General features: G+C 34.1%; 1 protein-coding gene and 1 long non-coding RNA gene across 2 annotated transcripts; one reads left to right on the forward strand and one right to left on the reverse strand.

The window, feature by feature from the left end:
- Positions 1–3,909: 3,909 nt before the first annotated feature.
- On the reverse strand, positions 3,910–7,981 carry LOC149544605 (uncharacterized). Its single transcript, XR_016355063.1, has 2 exons — positions 7,396–7,981; positions 3,910–4,244 (listed from the first exon to the last, which is right to left on the reverse strand). It is a non-coding gene; the product is annotated as an uncharacterized LOC149544605 (long non-coding RNA).
- Positions 4,298–7,055, forward strand: LOC149544606 (uncharacterized). Its single transcript, XM_089795211.1, has 2 exons — positions 4,298–4,547; positions 5,570–7,055. Exons 1-2 carry the CDS (start codon positions 4,367–4,369, stop codon positions 6,892–6,894), a joined length of 1,506 nt encoding a protein of 501 aa, XP_089651337.1. The 5' UTR covers positions 4,298–4,366; the 3' UTR covers positions 6,895–7,055.
- Positions 7,982–17,526: the final 9,545 nt, after the last annotated feature.

Below are 17,526 nucleotides of genomic sequence, written 5' to 3' on the forward strand. Positions count from 1 at the left end.
CACCACGATGATCAAGGGTTCATTTTAGTCATAACAGGTGAATTAAAAGTAAAATAGTCAAAAAGACATATCCTGGGATGAATATTAAGAATTCGATAGAACTCAAATAGCTTTGTTATGTCCAGTAGTGCATTCTATTTGTTTCTTGGCTTGAATTATATTCCAGAGGGACTAAGTTCTTTTTTAAAAATCTCAACTGTGTTTTATATTGTGAGATAAAACCAGTCACTACTATGTAATAATGGATGGTAGAGACAACGATAGTACTGAAGTTTTAACATTACTTAAAGTTATATTTGAAAGGAATAACTTGCATTGCCTTTGATATTAAGATTTTCCAAGGTTAGTTATTTGTTTTATGATTTTATCTTAATGAATTATTGGAAGACTCACTTTGGCAACACATATTTCTCTACTCAATCAAGTTTTTCTCAGTTGTTGCAAGAATACTATTTTAGTTCTTGTGGTAATACTTATCCAGCTAGTTCATATACTAGTTCAAAAATTTCAGAGGTTGCCCTTTTCATTCAAGGAAACAAATGTTTTCAAGAAATTGTGCCCTTGCATACAGCAAAAACAATGAATGTGTAGATTTCTGCTTAAACTTCAATAACTTGTTTACAAATCGCAGAGCCTCAGTGCATGGAATTAAATAGTCATGGAAAGTCGAAGGGTGGTAAAATAGGGTTTAGGGTTTTGGGGTTTTGCAGATATCTGAAATTTAAGTTTCCCAGGTAAAGAAGATGTTGAGATTTCTGATTTAGGGAATGACAAAGTCAAGAAAGCATACAAAAATCAAAGATTATAATAAAAAATGTAGTCTCGACCTTCAACATTGGAGTATTTGAGAGAAGGTGTCACTTTAAAGAAAAAACAAGAGCTAAGGGTACATGGCTTCAGAGTACCTAGTAAATGGAGGGGTTACAACAAAAGTTGTGTTTGCATTTGGGGTTGTGCGGGACCACTTGTTGAAGCCCCTGCTTCCATGTGTAGATTTTGTTGATGGAGCGGAATTTCATAGTTCGCTATGTTATATACCTAATTCTTCTGGCCAGACCTACAGCCAGTATCCCAGCCATCATGGGCATTGACCACCAGGGAGGGGGAAAAAGATCCTTCATTCATGGCCTAGATGATTTTCCAGAGCAAGGGGCCAATGGGCGCATGCTAAGGGTTGCCAGAGCGAGGAAGTTCTATTGTTTTGGGTCAAAAGATGAAGATGTGATGGATTTCACGGCTGCCTTGTTTGGCCAAAAGGGCATATTTTCTACTAAATAGTGCAAGCACAATATGGACAAATGACATTCAACAACTGCAGTATGAACAAATGATGGAATTGAAGCAAGAGTGCAAATAAATAATTGATTTAGGCGATCTATGACTGGCAAAGAAGAAATGTAAGATTTACAACTCACATCTGTCTTTGTCTTTGTCTCCAAACATCACTTTCTACAGTCGTCGCTTTCACTCGAAATAACTCTGAGATCCTCCTTAGCAATGTATCACAACCTTCTATCTCACAGAATGATCATGAAAATTCGATGTTAATCTAGTGCAATAAATTCATCACTGAGGCCTTCTGACAGCTATATTGGATAATAAATGCAAATAAATCGATGCTTATCAGCTTCTTAATTTTGTATCCTTTTTCACTTTTTTTTTTTTTAATTACCCCCATCAAAAATCCATCCACCTAATATGAAATTAGAATTTTGAAGATAGAAAATAATTATTTAATATTTGCACATTGAAACATTAGATTCTTAAGCTTGATCTAATTTACACTAATAGTGTGCCATCACCAAAAAAATTAGTTCCCTGCTTTATGCAAGGCAATGACTAATAAACATTTAAGAGCTAAATAAGTGGTAAACTAAAGATTACTACCCAAAATAAACTATTTCCACGTAGCAACAATCTTATTGAGCATTGTATTCACAACCATACACATATGAAGGAAAATTTCGTAAGTAAAGTTTGATCAAAATTAGACTTTAAAGAGCACATATTTTGGTTAAGCCACCATGTTCAAATCTTTTCAAAAGCAATGCCAGCATAAGATTTTATTAAAATAGTTTCTAAGAATCAAATTTCCTAATTTAAGAAAAGTGGACACATTTCAATTGTCAGTCATTCAAATTCATGGATGAGCCAAAGTCGAATCAACTTTTATCTCGGTGATTAATTAAACATGACTAAATTTAATTTGAAAGGAAATAATTACTTTTCCCGAGAAACAAAATATTTATGTATACTGTTTATATAAAAATTGGACATATTTTGGAACATATATTATTTTCGATGGTTCCCATTCAAGTTCTTCTAGGAGCACAATAAATTTAAGTGAAAAATATTGTCAGAAAATATGAATTTAATTAGTTGGTGTCCCTTCTGTACATTACACGGTAAAGTGAAGTATTTGGTATTTTATTATGGCAACACGCCCCAGCATCGACAACCTCCTCCCGCAGTCTATTTTTTTTTATATTGAAGAAATATCTGATATGTTTAGCTTTTATTTTATTTTATTTAATCAGCACTTTCTTCTACACGAGCAGCCTGAACCTAATAGCCTTTTTTCAATTTTTGGGTTGTATTTGATGGTCTACGGTTTCTTTTAGACCGTATAGATAGATTATAGGTTATATTTTTTCAAAAATGTAAATAGTACTCTTTTAACAATATAATATTTTACTTTATAATATAAATATATATTATAATTTATTAATTTATTTATAAATTTTAAAATGATAGACATTATGTTTTAGAGGTTTAAAATATTTTAATATAAATTTAGAAAGTTTTTGTTATTAATTATTATTAAATTATCATTATTTAGCATATTTCTATTTTTTCATATATATTACAAATTTATAATATTACTATAATCTAATATTTAGAAATTTATTTAACTTATTTAATTTTATTATTATTAATTTTAATGCTGTGATTTCTGGATATTGATTGTGTGTTTCTTTTTTGTGCCAACGTTTCGGGTCACACTCTGTGAACCATCCCTCTTTTTTAGTCTCCTCCATCTCTGCAACCTACACATTTCTCAACTCCTTACTGCTCTTCTGCCCTAATGATGGTTCACAGAGTGTGACCCGAAATGTTGGCACAAAAAAGAAACACACAATCAATATCCAGAAATCACAGCATTAGTATTATGGATTGTGGAAATGCATTTACAATTATTATTAATTTGTTAACAAATTTTTACACAAATAAAAGTTTCTATATTATATATTATAAATAATTTAGAATCTTTTTAATTTAAAATAATTTAATATGAGTTATTTATAAATAAAATATTAATTCAATATTTTTGATAAAATATTAAATAATAAGGATTAACATGAGAAAATTGACATAGAAAAATCATATGGCAGGTCGGGATGACCTCAAATTACATGTACCCAAGAAATATCTATAAGGAATCCCTCAACCATGAACCAGCTACAGCAACTTAAAGACCAAGTGAATCAACTTCAAAGTAACTGCCATATGGACCTTTGCAAAGTGTTTCGTATGTCCTCTCAATGTAATGCCAGTTGTTTGTTGTTTTGTCGTGATTTGTTTTATATGATGAATACCAAGTGAATCAGCTTCAAAGTAACTGCCATATGGACCTTTGCAAAGTGTTTCGCATGTCCTCTCAATGTAATCCCAGGTGTTTGTTGTTTTGTAGTGATGTGTTTTATATGATGAATCTCTCTCCCAGCTACCTCGTGTAGCTGTTATTCTTTGTAAACTTGCTTTGTTTCAATAAAAAAAAAGAAATGTAAAATTCTTATTCTTATCCATCTGAAAATAAGTTTAAAATGTTAATGGGCCCTTGGTGGAGTGGTGAAGTTGAGTGGTGAAACACCTACCAGGAATCAAGTCTTGCTGCCCATGACAATTACCAGGGGACAAAACCACTCTTTATTCTCCAACTTCCGAAATTATCAATCACATGTCAAATAAACTGTTAATGTGGTTGTTACATCTCCCACCACTAATTCCGAAACAATCAAATTTTTTTAATAAAACATTTATAAGATTTCATGCATTTTCTACACTTAAAAAAATCCAATACCAAATGGTAGAACAGTGTTAGATATTGTCAAAACTTGTCAGATCCCATTTTCAGAAGACCTAAAAAACGAGTGCGTTTGGCAGATCCTGAAAATCTGATGCGTTGCGTGCCCATTTAGAATACCACTCCTACCAACCCGTCAATAATTTCAACGTTCACTGCTCTGCACAAAAATGAATGTAATAAAATGTAAATGAGGAGGGCAATTCGGAAATTGTCTGTGAGTAGGACGAATATAAAAAGAGAGATGCAAATAAAGAAAAAGAAACGGCAGCCAGAGGGGAAATGGGCAGCAATGGACTCTTCTGTTCTTCGCATTTCTTCTGGAAATTTTTGGTTGTGATCTGTCTCCTCTTTTATCCTCTTCTTCTCTTCTCCTTCTCCGCTTTCTTCTGCACGGATTCTCCCAGAAAAGAGTTTGAAACAGCCAACATTCCTTTAAGGGCAGAAGTTTCCTCTTACAAAGGTATGTCATCTCCTTCTTAGTATAATGTTGTAAAAATATTTAAATCCTAGCCTTCAGGGTCATGAATTTCAGCTGCTATAAAATGAAGGTCACAAAACAAAGTAAAGGAGTTGAAAGTTTTGAAAAAGTATTTGTTAGAATTTTAGAATTGTGATGAGCATTCTTTTATACTTGCATAACTGAGGATCAGAATACATACCATTGGGAATTATGAATTTTACTGGAGGTTCAGAGAATAGACTCATAGAGTACAAGGTTTACAACTTCAAAGAAAATGTAATTAAAACGAACTGTCACAAAGCACAAACTGTTCAAGACGGTAGTCAAAATTTCAAACACACTCTGCTAAAAGGATATTGTAGCAACAAATGATAACTTTAAACACAACAAAGTATCAGCGTTCAAAATAGCTAGATGTAGGAATAGACATGAATGAATGATTTGAATGATGTCTAAGAGACCAAAAGAATGCAGCATTAAGTAATTTCTATATTTGTTTCCATTTCCAATCTTCTACTATGTATCTTAAGCAAAAAGAAATTAAATTCACCAGATACACTGTATCTTCTTATTTCTGAACAATTGATTTACCTGGCATCACTTATACAAATCTTCTTATTTCTAAACAGTGATTTACGTACATTTAATGATTCAAATTTGAAGATTAATCTTTATGCTTTTTCTAGAATCTGCTGACAATAAGAAAATGTGTCAGAATAGATTTCAGAACAAAAATAGAAGCTGTCAACATACAGCTGAAAGGAAAAGAATACCCCAGACTGTTCGAAACTACAAAGCTAATAAACCTTCTTATAGACCTTTTGTTGATGATGATTATTTGATGACGATTACAACGCAGTTTATATTCTGACAATTGCTTATTTCAATGGAATAAGCAGGCATTTTTCTCTTCTAGGCCTTTTGTTGTTATTTCATATCAAAGCTTTTAACATGGTGGGCTTTTAGTTGCAATACATTAGAATATGCCTTGAATCCTCATTACCATGTAACGTTGAATGCAGGGGATCTCCTGAAACTCAGCACATCCTGGAACGCCCTATCTTTTAGCTCAGAGCCCTCTCCAAAACACCTTAAAATCGCCCTCTTTGTGAAAAAATGGCCGGCCAAAGACAAAGCAGGAGGCCTGGAACGGCATGCCCTGACCCTCCACAGGGTCCTCGCCCAACGAGGCCACATTGTACACATTTTCACGGGCCTCCCCTCTGATCCTTCTGAAGCCATCAAAAGTGACAAATCAATGCACTTTCACTTCACAAACTACACAGACCCAGTGAACAGATTCATCAACAAAGACGAAGCCTGGTTGAAATTCCAAAACATAACCCAAGAAATCGGAGGATTCGACATAATACACACAGAAAGTGTGGCTTTGCCCTATAAATATGCAAAGGGTTTAGACAATGTGGTTGCAACATGGCAGGGGATAGCCTACGAGAGCACGCATTCAAGCATTGTACAAGAACTAACCAGGGATCCGGCAGATAAGAGAACACCAGCCGTGGACAAGGATCTGAAGGAACATCTGGATAAGGTCATCCAGGAGATCAGATTCTTTCAGAACTATAAACACCATGTGGGTACGAGTGATTATATGGGGGATGTTTTGAGTAGGGTTTACATGATTCCATTGGAGAATGTGCACATAATTCTCAATGGCGTCGATGAGAGCCGATTCAGATCAGATCCGGCAAAGGGAAGAGCATTCAGAATCACTCATGGCGTGCCTTTGGAGGCTCGGATTGTTTTGGGTATGAGTGGAAGACTGGTGAAAGACAAGGGACATCCTGTGGTTTTTAGGGTTCTCCAAGATCTGTTCTCCGATGGACGAAATTCAGACATTTTTGTATTGATTGCAGGGGATGGACCATGGGGAAGCCGGTACAAGGAACTTGGATCGAATGTTAAGGTCCTTGGGCCTCTGGGGTCTGGAGAGCTGGGGGATTTCTATAATGCCTTGGATCTTTTCATGAATCCCACTTTGAGAGCCCAGGGACTCGATCAGACGACCCTTGAGGCCATGCTCTGCGGTAAAGCGGTTTTTGCTACGCATTTTGGGAGTATTGTGAGGAGTGCTATTGTTAGCGAAGAGTTTGGGTATATTTTTAGTCCCACTCACGAGTCGTTGAAAAAGGCGTTGGAGAGGGTTTTGGAGGATGGAAAGAGGGTTTTGGAGAAGAAGGGGAGGACTTGTGGAAAAAGGGCGGCCCAGCTGTTTACTGCTCGGAAAATGGGAGCTGCTTTTGAGAGGCTGTTTCTTTGCATTGCAAAGAAGCCCGAGGATACAGTTGATTTTTGCACGTATCCACTTCCTGCTGATACTGTTTGAGAAATGGTGGTACTGGTTTTGCTCGTCTGTAACATTTTGCTGGCTTTAGTTCTTTTTCTTAGGGATTTTATGCTTGTCTACTTAATTGTAGGGAAAAAATAAGTTTGGAAGTAAATCAACTCTAATCATTTTAATCTAAGAATCAATAATTAATTTGTAAATAGGTAAGTTTTGGACTCCAAAAAGCAGTTTCACAATTTGCATAGTTTATACCTAGGATTATGTAATATTGTAACCAGAACGTATCTACAACCTGGTTGCGTTGTGTTCTGCAAATACAACGGACGAGTTAGTGCCCAACTGGGAAAGGTAATCTGGTGCAAGCGAAATTCTGACAAATTCTCAAGCCTTCGTGTTCACCCTCAAACCTATGTGGAGGTGGATTTAAACAATCCCCTGCCAGAGAATATTACATTGTTTGGCCCAGGTTTTGAATTGATGCAGCCATTAGTATATTTAAATAAACCAAATGCATGTTTTTACTGTCGGAAGGAAGGTCACCTGATCCGCGAGTGTCCAATTCGAAAGAACAAATTAGCTTAGCTTAATAGTCCTGTTTCGTCCAATGGTCACGTGTCTCCAACTAGCCATGTCTCTTCTCCTGCTACCATTCACCCTTCTGTTACCCCAACTCAAAATGCCAATGATTCGCCTATGTCTTCTTCCACACCTAGTATCTCTTCGAATGCTTTTGAGGAATCCACTCCTTATAATTATTACACAGTCATGATTGATGGTTGGAATTGTGTTAGAAGAATGGAAGAAGCCAAAAATAATCTTATAATCCATCGCTGCCTTCTTTCAAGGCTAGAGACCCCAAAACCTCTCCACCTATATCTTCCAACCTATCATCTCCTTCTCGTAAGGCGAGAGACACCTCTCCCTCTTCTCTCCCTCCTCTCCCTCAACCTCACTCCTCACCCCTGCAATCTCTTGACTCCACCCCCCTTCCTCCCTCTCGCCCCCTCTAGATCTCCATCTTCTAAAGAGTATATGACTAAGGATGCTGAATTGAATCTTGAAAAACAGTTTTAATGTGATGTCCCAGGCTGAAGAATCTTCTCATGTCGAACATGAACTTTAGGTTACTCTCATGGAGCGTCCCAAGGATTTCCCTCCCTCCTCGCACGTATAAAGTGAAGGATATGATAGAGAAATGGAAGCCACATGTTCTTTCCTTCCAAGAAGTCAAACTTTGTAATATTAAACTAGAGGCGCTGCTTTATCCAAATATTTGGAGAGATGCTAGTTTTTTTGCACATATCCCGTAATGGCAAAGGTGGGGTTGTTATTGGTCTTGCTCCATGGCTTTTTAACTTAGGTTATTCTACCGAAGAGAGATTGAAAGTGAAATAGTGGGAAAGTGATATCTAAAATGTTTATATGGTGGTCTTCGTTGGTTGGTAGCTCGTAGACTTCGTGCCTTGCTGGGCTGCCTCACAAATTTGAACTCTCCATCCAAAAAAAAAAGGGTCTATTATTTTCACATATATTTATGCAACTAATAAGAGTGGGAGCATATTATTCATATAAAGCTTCACCTTAAACAGGTTCTTAAAATCATAATCAGAACCAATATAAGAATCCTACATAGTTCACACCCTAATTTGTAAACAAAACGTTAACTCTAGTCACCTAACTATAAACTCAAACATTAATTATTAACAAAAGAAATGAGATAATTCAATGAGGTAAATAGTTTGTGTACTTCTGTATAGTCATGCATTTCATGAATTTAATAATTAAGAGGTTGTTTAACAAATTATGCTTATGCAAGATAGTGAAAGATAATTAGTCTAAATGATATCCTTATGAAATAACATTCTACTTTGAAGAAGTTGTATCCTTAACATTTGATTGGTACAAAAGATCTAATCAATACACATTATTTCTTGATTAATCTTAATTTTAAAGTTGATTTCTTATTATGTAAATATTAATAAACTTTAATATAAAGACAATAAATAATAAGTTAAATTAATTCCTACATAGTTTGTAACCTAATCTATAAACACTACCTTAGCTCTAATTACAACAATAGCTAGCCCTAGTCATGATCTTAACTATAATCCCAATCATTAAATATTAAGAGAAAAGATGAGAGAATTCAATAAGATGAATATTTTATGTACTTTCAAATGAAGATGAAGATAATTAGTCCAACATAAATAACATTCTACTTTCACTATAACTACCACAAGAAAGCTTTATCCTTAATGATCTACCTTTTTTGATAAGATCACCTCACACTTGGCAAAGGCAAACAACAATAGTGTGGAGTAGAATGAGTGGTCACCATTATGAAGGGGGGAAATATCCAAAGATACAAACGCCTCTATAGTAACTAACAATAATATCAACTCCAAGAAAATGTGCTCCTCAACTTCACGGACCATAATTTGTAGCAAATTTGCCAAAACCACCATTATGTATTAAAGAACCCCACACATTCATAGCTTGAGTAGAAAAAAACACTCATCCATTCTTTTACTCTCCATTTTAGGCACCAATACAACAACTTCTGTTTTGAAAGCTGAATTCGAAGCAAAAGAAGGTTGGCCCGACAGGGATTCGACCTTATGATGTTGTGAGGAGGAAGGACTTTTTTTTAGCAAGGTCGACATCATGGCCAGAGCCAACGACGAGCGTGGCCTTTTGAACGGACTTGAGGGAGAGCGCAACACCCATATTTGTATTATAAATGGAGTCAGGAATGAGATTATGAATATGACAGTTTAAAAGTGTTGTTGAAGAAGTGCATGACCCTCAAAATCAATTATACTGTTGGGACTCTATGAGACTACTACATGTATGCCCAACCATGATTTCTTAATTATGTAGTTGGAATTTAAAATGAAGTAACAATAAAAGAGAGAATAAGGATTTTATTTTATTCAAAAGGTATAAGGCGAATTAGTTATAAAACAAAAACAACATCCAGATGGAGAAACAAAACTAACATTCAAAATAAAATCAATATATAGGACGACCAACACAAATAGGGGCTTGGTAATTTTAACTCACCCAAAACATCATTAAATGCAACGTCTTAACTATATGCACATTTGGTAAATAAGAGCCCCAAATAAAGTTTACTTACTGCGAAAATAGTACCTTGGAGATTTAGTAATCCATTCATACCATTGCAATAATATGTGACAAAAAAAGATAAGGATTGGTTTTTTTCAAACAACATTTAGCCACCACAAAGATAAAAGGAGTAACCATCCACAATGAAATGCTAAAGAGGAAATCTAATGTTGTGAATAACAAGGCCATTTTCTCACCTCTATGAACGCCCAAAAAATAGCATGTTTCTGTGGTGAAAATCTATACGACATAGACCATCAGTGCTACACAATTCTCACCAAGTAAAAACACCAATTGTTAGATGATTTGATTGTTTATATGCAGCCTATTGCAATATTGGAAGTTCTTGTCTAGCTTCGAGCCTTCCACATTGAATAGCTTTAGTGCTCAATGACCTAGATGTCTAAATCTTGTATAATAAATTTGAATAACATCATGAATATAGTTTAATGCAAAATTTTGATTTCATGATGTTTTAAGATTCTCACACAAATAAATATTTTTTTTTTAGGAACAGTTGTTGTTGTTATTAGTTAGTGAATATTTAGGGTTATAAATACTTTATTTTAAAATAAAATAAAATTGTTAAAAGTTTTAAAATCTATGAAAAGAGTAAAGATATTGATGGATATTTCTGTAGTATTGCATCCAAGTCTGTTCCTCTTCACAAATTTCTCAACAAATTTGTATGGCATTTAAAAATAATTTTCTTATATGAAGATTAGGATATTATATCGTTCATATATTCATATAAAATTTATTTTAAACATCATCCCATAGAATTTTCATCTAAACATTATTTTAAATAAATAGTCTAAGATTTATTGCAGTTTGAAATGATAAAAAAACTATTAGACCCAATCATAACTTATCAGGTATAAAATAGAAATAAGACTCAACAAATTAAAAAACACCATAACAAAATCATGAATTACAACTTGAACATTTTAGACATCAGCCAGAAAAGATAAATTCCAGACTTGAACTGATAAAAGAACAATAGACCCAAATCATGAATTGTAACTTGATAGATAAAATAACAGACTCAGAACATGAGTTACAATTTAAACAACATTTGGGCTATTACCAAGATACTTCAATAGAGATGATTCTAGTACAAAAACTGATCTAATCTTATTCCATACAGACAAAGCCTACAAAAATAGTCTACTACACTTGGTCAGGCTTTTTCCTCTCTTTCAAGGTAGACTTTGTGGGAAAGCTTTGCTCTTTGCTTTTTCAGAATTAAAGCTAAAATTGTGGTGGTTTTGGTTTGATTTGAGCCCACATGTCAACAGATAAGTGAGATTCCAGCGGCACAGCCAGAGCCAATGAAGATGAGAAGGAAATGAGAGGCTGAAGGAGAATTCAACACCACAATAGAATGTTCCTCTGAAGGAGAAACAAGTTAAGAAAACCAGAGGTTGAAAAATCAAATGCAATAGTCAATAGATATAGCATGTGAGAAGCTCAAAGAAACAAAAATGATCAACTGTGCAAATGGAGGACTGTAGCCTCCACCCTGATTGTGTGAGAAAAGAAAACCAGAAAGTGCCTTGCAAGAATTGGTTGGAATTCCATTATGGAAGACATGTGGGATTCAACAATAATACCCCTCAATCTCGAACTTCATACCAGTCCAAACAACCCTTGCTCCGAAACGGTGATTCACACTGCTTCAAGAACGAATATTTTTTCGATGAATGTTCACCCTACAAACAATATTTTATTTTTTGAGTGGAAACAATAAGCATTTGTTCACGGACTGATTGCTAAGTGTTGCACAACTAACTCTGCGGACAACATCATTTGTTCATGGACTGATTCTTAAGTGTCGCACATGCCACGATACAACATTAACTATATCAAGAAAGAGTCTCATCAAACGACTCCTACACGAGTCCGTCTCATTTACCATTTGTAATATTTGGGCCCATAAACATTCAATTAAAATGGACGAAAATAAACGACTTGGATTAATCACATCATCTTGCATTGTTTGTAATGAGAAAATGATCATTGATTGAAAAGTGTTTCAGAACATTATGTCGATTGTGTCGTTGTTTTTAAAGCTCCACTTCCAACGTTTCTATGATACACTGAAAACTACACTGAAAACTTCGGAGAAAACCAACAAATGAAAAACATAGAGCAATCCACGATCCTTTGTATCGTCTTGCATCAAGTATAGAACACTTTCGACCGTAGATTGAATTTTGAGGTTGGACAACTTCAGTATAGTACGACTTCAACGTAATAAAGGTGAGGACCCTTCCCATAATTGTGTTTGGGTCCTCACCTTTATTAATGGTCAGCTAATAGGTTTTTTTTCAGTTTATGCTCCCAATTTTGCCAAGAGCCGAATAGATTTGTGGAATTGGATGGCTAATAACTTCCCCAATGCTGATTGGATTCTAGGTGGAGATTTTAATGTGGTTGAACATTCTTATGATCGTACTTGGTCAAAACAATTGACTCTCAATCATGAAGAATTTGATAGTTGGCTACTTTGTCGTAATACATTGGGAGTTACAGATCCTATTCATGACAAATTTTCAAGTCATTCAAATCAGTGGTATACATGGTCTAATTGTGGAATGGGGGAGAATAGAAAGATGAGCTGGCTAGATAGATTCTAGTTGGCCCCTAGTTTACCTTACGGACATGATTCTCAAGGTTTATGTGTCCAAGTGGAATTTTTCGCCACTCTTTCTTATCACTTTCCTATATTCTGTCACATACTTCTGCCTCGAAATTCACATGTTGAGCATTCTCTTCCCTTCAAACTAGATATTACCCATTTGAAGAACCCTATATGTTTAGATTCCTTGGTGGGCATATGGGAATCTATCCCAAAATTGGATGAAGGGGAATCCTGGATTGACTGGTGGTGTGCTTCCATTACTAGATGTATTGATTTTTTAGATTCATTTGGTAAAAAAAGGCCTATCAATGTAGACGAAAGGAAATCCCTCTATGGTAAACTTATCTAAGATAAAAAAACTTCTTAATGTTGATCCTTTCAATTTGAACATTAAAACTACTATTGTAGTTACAGAAGCTTAATTGCAAAAAACTGAGAATGACAAAGGGCAAGGGACTAAGGTTAGATCTAGACTCCACTAGATTAAGGAAGGAAATAGAGGCTCCAATCTTTATTTTTTCTTATCTCAACTATAAGCATAAAAAGGAAAGTATTGAAGAGACAAGGGATGAATCTAATACCTTGCAATCTAATCTTCCTAATATGTGCACTGTTTTTAAGGGATTCTATGAAGATCTTTTTAAAGAAGACCAATGACAAGATATTCAAAAAATCATTGAGGATATTGTCAGAGCACATATTCCAAAAAGAAAGATTCTTCTTATTGCCAATTTCTTGACCGAATATTCTCATTGGAAGAGTTGGAAATGGCTCTTTTTTCTATGGCTACGTATAAAAGTCCTACCAGTGATGGCCCCCCTATGGAATTTTATAAAGCTATGTAGTCTCATATTAAGGATGATTTTTAGACTTCCAAAAATGGATTGTTGGGTCCTATTATCAATGGTAGCATCATTAAACTCTTGCTCAAAGGGAAAAATGAAGATTATGTTTTAGGATGGCATCCTATAACCTTGCTCAATACTTCTTATAAAATTATTGCAAAAGCTTTGGCCATTAGGATCAAACAAGTGGTTCAAGGAATTGTTTGTGCTAAGAAAAATGGTTTTATTGTTGGACAACTTATTCTTGACAATATAATGTTAGAATGGGAGACTTATGAATGGGTGCAAAAAAATGACAAAATGGCATTCTCATCAAGCTTGATTTCAATAAAGCTTGTGATAGGATCCGTTGGAGGTTTGTTATTAAAATGCTTGAATGAATTAGTTTTGGACCTAAAACTTGAGCTCGTGTCAGTATGCTTTTTCAAGATGTGAATGCTCAAATTATTATTAATAACCCTATATGATAGATCCATTTACCTTACAACGATCTATCTGCCAAGGCTTCCCTTTAGCTTCTTATTTATATGTCCTTACGACATATGCACTAGGGTACTTTCTTCAAAGTGCTAACAACATGAAGCTTATCTCAAGAATATCTATTCCCAACAATGTTGTTGTTACCAATTCATACCACTATGTTGACAATAATTTGTTATTTCTCCATAAATCTGAAAAAGAAATTACCAATTGATACATGATGAACATTTTGGAGTTACATATTGTGTTGTTTTAGGTTCTAAAATTTCCCATCATAAAACATAATTTCTCATGGTTCAACATGGACATGTTCCTCATTCGATCATACCAGGTTGGAAGAAAATTAAGCACGGGGAAATAATGAGGTACCTTGGTATACCATTTGCTATTGGGGTTTCAACTGAATAAACATAATTTAAAACTTTTAATTAGAATTTTTAAATATATCAATTTGTATAAGCACTGAATCATTTAACTGGACATATTCATCTTCTAGTATTATCCTCTGACTAATAGAATAAGCCAAATATAAACATTGATTAAAAATAAACTCTAGAAGCATTAACTACAAAGAATATTAAGTCATACATTGATAATAAAAAAATTACACAAGTGTTAGCTGTAGAGAATATTAGGTCTGCGTAGAACGTAATAATGAAAAAGTAAAAAAGGAATGCATGATCCCCAAACAAAAAAATAATAAAAGGCCCAAAAATGGTTTCAAAAGATTATAGGATTTCTAACACATTTTGTACGGCTTGTGCAAAAGTCACATGGGCAATAAACTAAAATCACAAGAAATGATCATATGCTTGACATGAAGATGAAACCTAAAACACATTTGGAGTGAAAGGAAACTAGTAATGTAGCAACAACGAAACATAAAGAAAGAATTCTACAACAACAAATTTTCTAGTAAAACAATAATTAAGATAATCCTCAAAATCTTTTATATAGAAATCGAATAAATAAAGTACACAATATTATTCTAAATCTTGTACACTACCCCTCCTAATCCAAGATACCCATATGAAAGGAAGGCTTGTATAAACAATACATCTATATGTAAGCAAACAAGATGAACATATTCATTCACACAACTATCATTAAAAGAAAATTATATATACGTGCACGAAAATAAGGTCAACGTCAGGTGCCTAGAATCTTAATCATGGAGTGAAAGATAAACCTAATTTATAGCATCTCCCTTCTCACAAATCACAAATGGGACTCTTATTGGAATATTTTGGATATGGTAGGATTTAGAGGATTATATCGACTGAAGACATGCATGATAAACAAAAATAACACAACCAGAAGCACTACGCTTATTTATGTGCCCTTCAAACTCCCCATACTAAAAGTCTCAAAGATTTTGCCAAAGAAAATGCAATGGAAAACCCTAATTAGGTTTCAACTTTTTAGACGAAGATTGAGATGGAATAGAAAGACAGTGTAGTGGGCTATTTAAAGAGGAAGCCACATAAATTTACAACAATCCTTTGTGAGAGTTTATGCGAGAACACCACATTCAAAGTAATAGGCATGATAGAGAGGAAGAAATTTAGGAAACTTCAAGGCTAAATTGATTGTTTATTTTGCTCACCATTTAAAACTAACCCTAACTATAATCGCATAACTATAACTCAATTATAAAATACAACATGAAATCACTCATATCAGATATCATATTGAAAATCTACTAACATAACAGTCATAGCCGAGGATTGGATTTAAAAAGTTGTGATTCTTTTGAGTAAGGAATTAAAATGATAGATAGTGCAGACATTAAAGTGTGGATAATTCAGTCATATTAGGCACTTGGTATTTTTATTATAAACAAAATGAGCAAGAAGCCCTAATGGAACATAGTACTTACCGAATCATAGCGAACCTATTGAGGAGATTTGGGAGGTATGGATATCCTTATCAATATGGCCTAATGAACTACACAAAGGTCTAGACGAACATGAAGATTAGGAAGATGTATTATATTTAGAGATAAACAAATACATATGAAGCCCCATGAAGAAAATCATATTTTAACTAGCAATTATCTTTAAAATATGGCTAAATGATTACTATGACATTGTAAACTAGAAAATGAAATATATGAATGATTAACTCTGACATTGTAAATTGGAAAATGAAATATTAGTGTGAAAGATCACAGACAACCATGTTCAAATAAGCGGCATCCAACATCGCTAGAATGTCATAACATTCCGATGGAAAGTCTCACAATAATAAGCCTATCGGCTTAAATATGGGGACCCTTCCCATATTTGTGTTTGGGTTCTCACCTTTATTAATGGTCATCTAATAGGTTTTTTCTCAATTTATGCTCCCAATCTTGCCAAGAGCTAAATAGATTTGTGGAATTAGATGGCTAATAACCTCTCCAATTGATTGGATTCTAGGCAAAGATCTTAACATGGTTGAACATTCTTATGGTTGTACTTGGTCAAAACAATTGACTCTTAGTCATGAAGAATTTGATAGTTGACTACTTTTTCGTAACACTTTGGGAGTTATAGATCCTATTCATGAAAAATTTCCAAGTCATTCAAATCAGTGGTATACATGGTCTAACTCTAGAATGGGGGAGAATGGAAAGATCCCACAATAATGGGTTCCACTTTTTGACCAATTTTGACACTGAAATCAATATTTTTGCAACAAACGTCATGTTCAAGTGACTATATCTCCAAAAATATAAATAATTTCAAGATGACATAAACTAGTGATTTTGAGTATTTTGTTCCTACTTTGTAACCATATTTTTTAATCTAAAAATAATAATATTTATGTCAATTTTTTTTATCTCCTCCAAAAAGTGGTACATAATAAAATTCAATATTTTAAAAAGTGACAGTCTGTTTGACACACATAACTTTTTTTCTAGAAATGATAATGAAGTAATTCTTTCGGCGTTGGATTTGTAACATCAATATCCAGTGTCTACATTTGGTTGGATTTTGTTTTGTTGAATATTGTATAGTTTATGAAGTTTTGAAGTGACATGAACCGTAATTAAGACATATGTTTCGTTTGACACAGATAATTTGAACTCAATTTATCATAAACCATTTTTTTTTTTTTGAATAGAAAGGTATCTCAATAAGCCAATGCCTCCATATTTTTCAAAACAATTTTGACCTAATTTTCTAATTTTCCTGAGGTGTCAAAGTCGGTTGATGTTCAATCGGTAATGAACCTATAATGAGTTAAACTCATATTTGAAAGTCTTAATGATTAAATTATGTAATAAAATTATAGTCGTTGGAAAGCTTGCTCCGAGAAGCACATTTTGAAATTTTTTATTTTACAGTAGGAGATCATTCTTCTACAATTATGGCAGTCAAAAGAGCAAAAAAAAAAGAAGAAAGAAAAAAAGGTTAATTTTTTTGAGATTCTACATGTTCGTGCGAACAGGGCGTTCCCGCGAACACGTTTACCATGTTCGCATGAACGTATGTTCGCGCGAACATGCAAATCATGTTTGCGCGAACATATATATCACATATGTTCGTGCGAACATACGAAATATGTTCGCGCGAACATAATTAAAAA

This window comes from Cupressus sempervirens, chromosome 8 (genome assembly GCF_028749045.1).
Source record: "Cupressus sempervirens isolate cs-2001-9-10 chromosome 8, ASM2874904v1, whole genome shotgun sequence".
Taxonomy (NCBI): domain Eukaryota; kingdom Viridiplantae; phylum Streptophyta; class Pinopsida; order Cupressales; family Cupressaceae; genus Cupressus; species Cupressus sempervirens.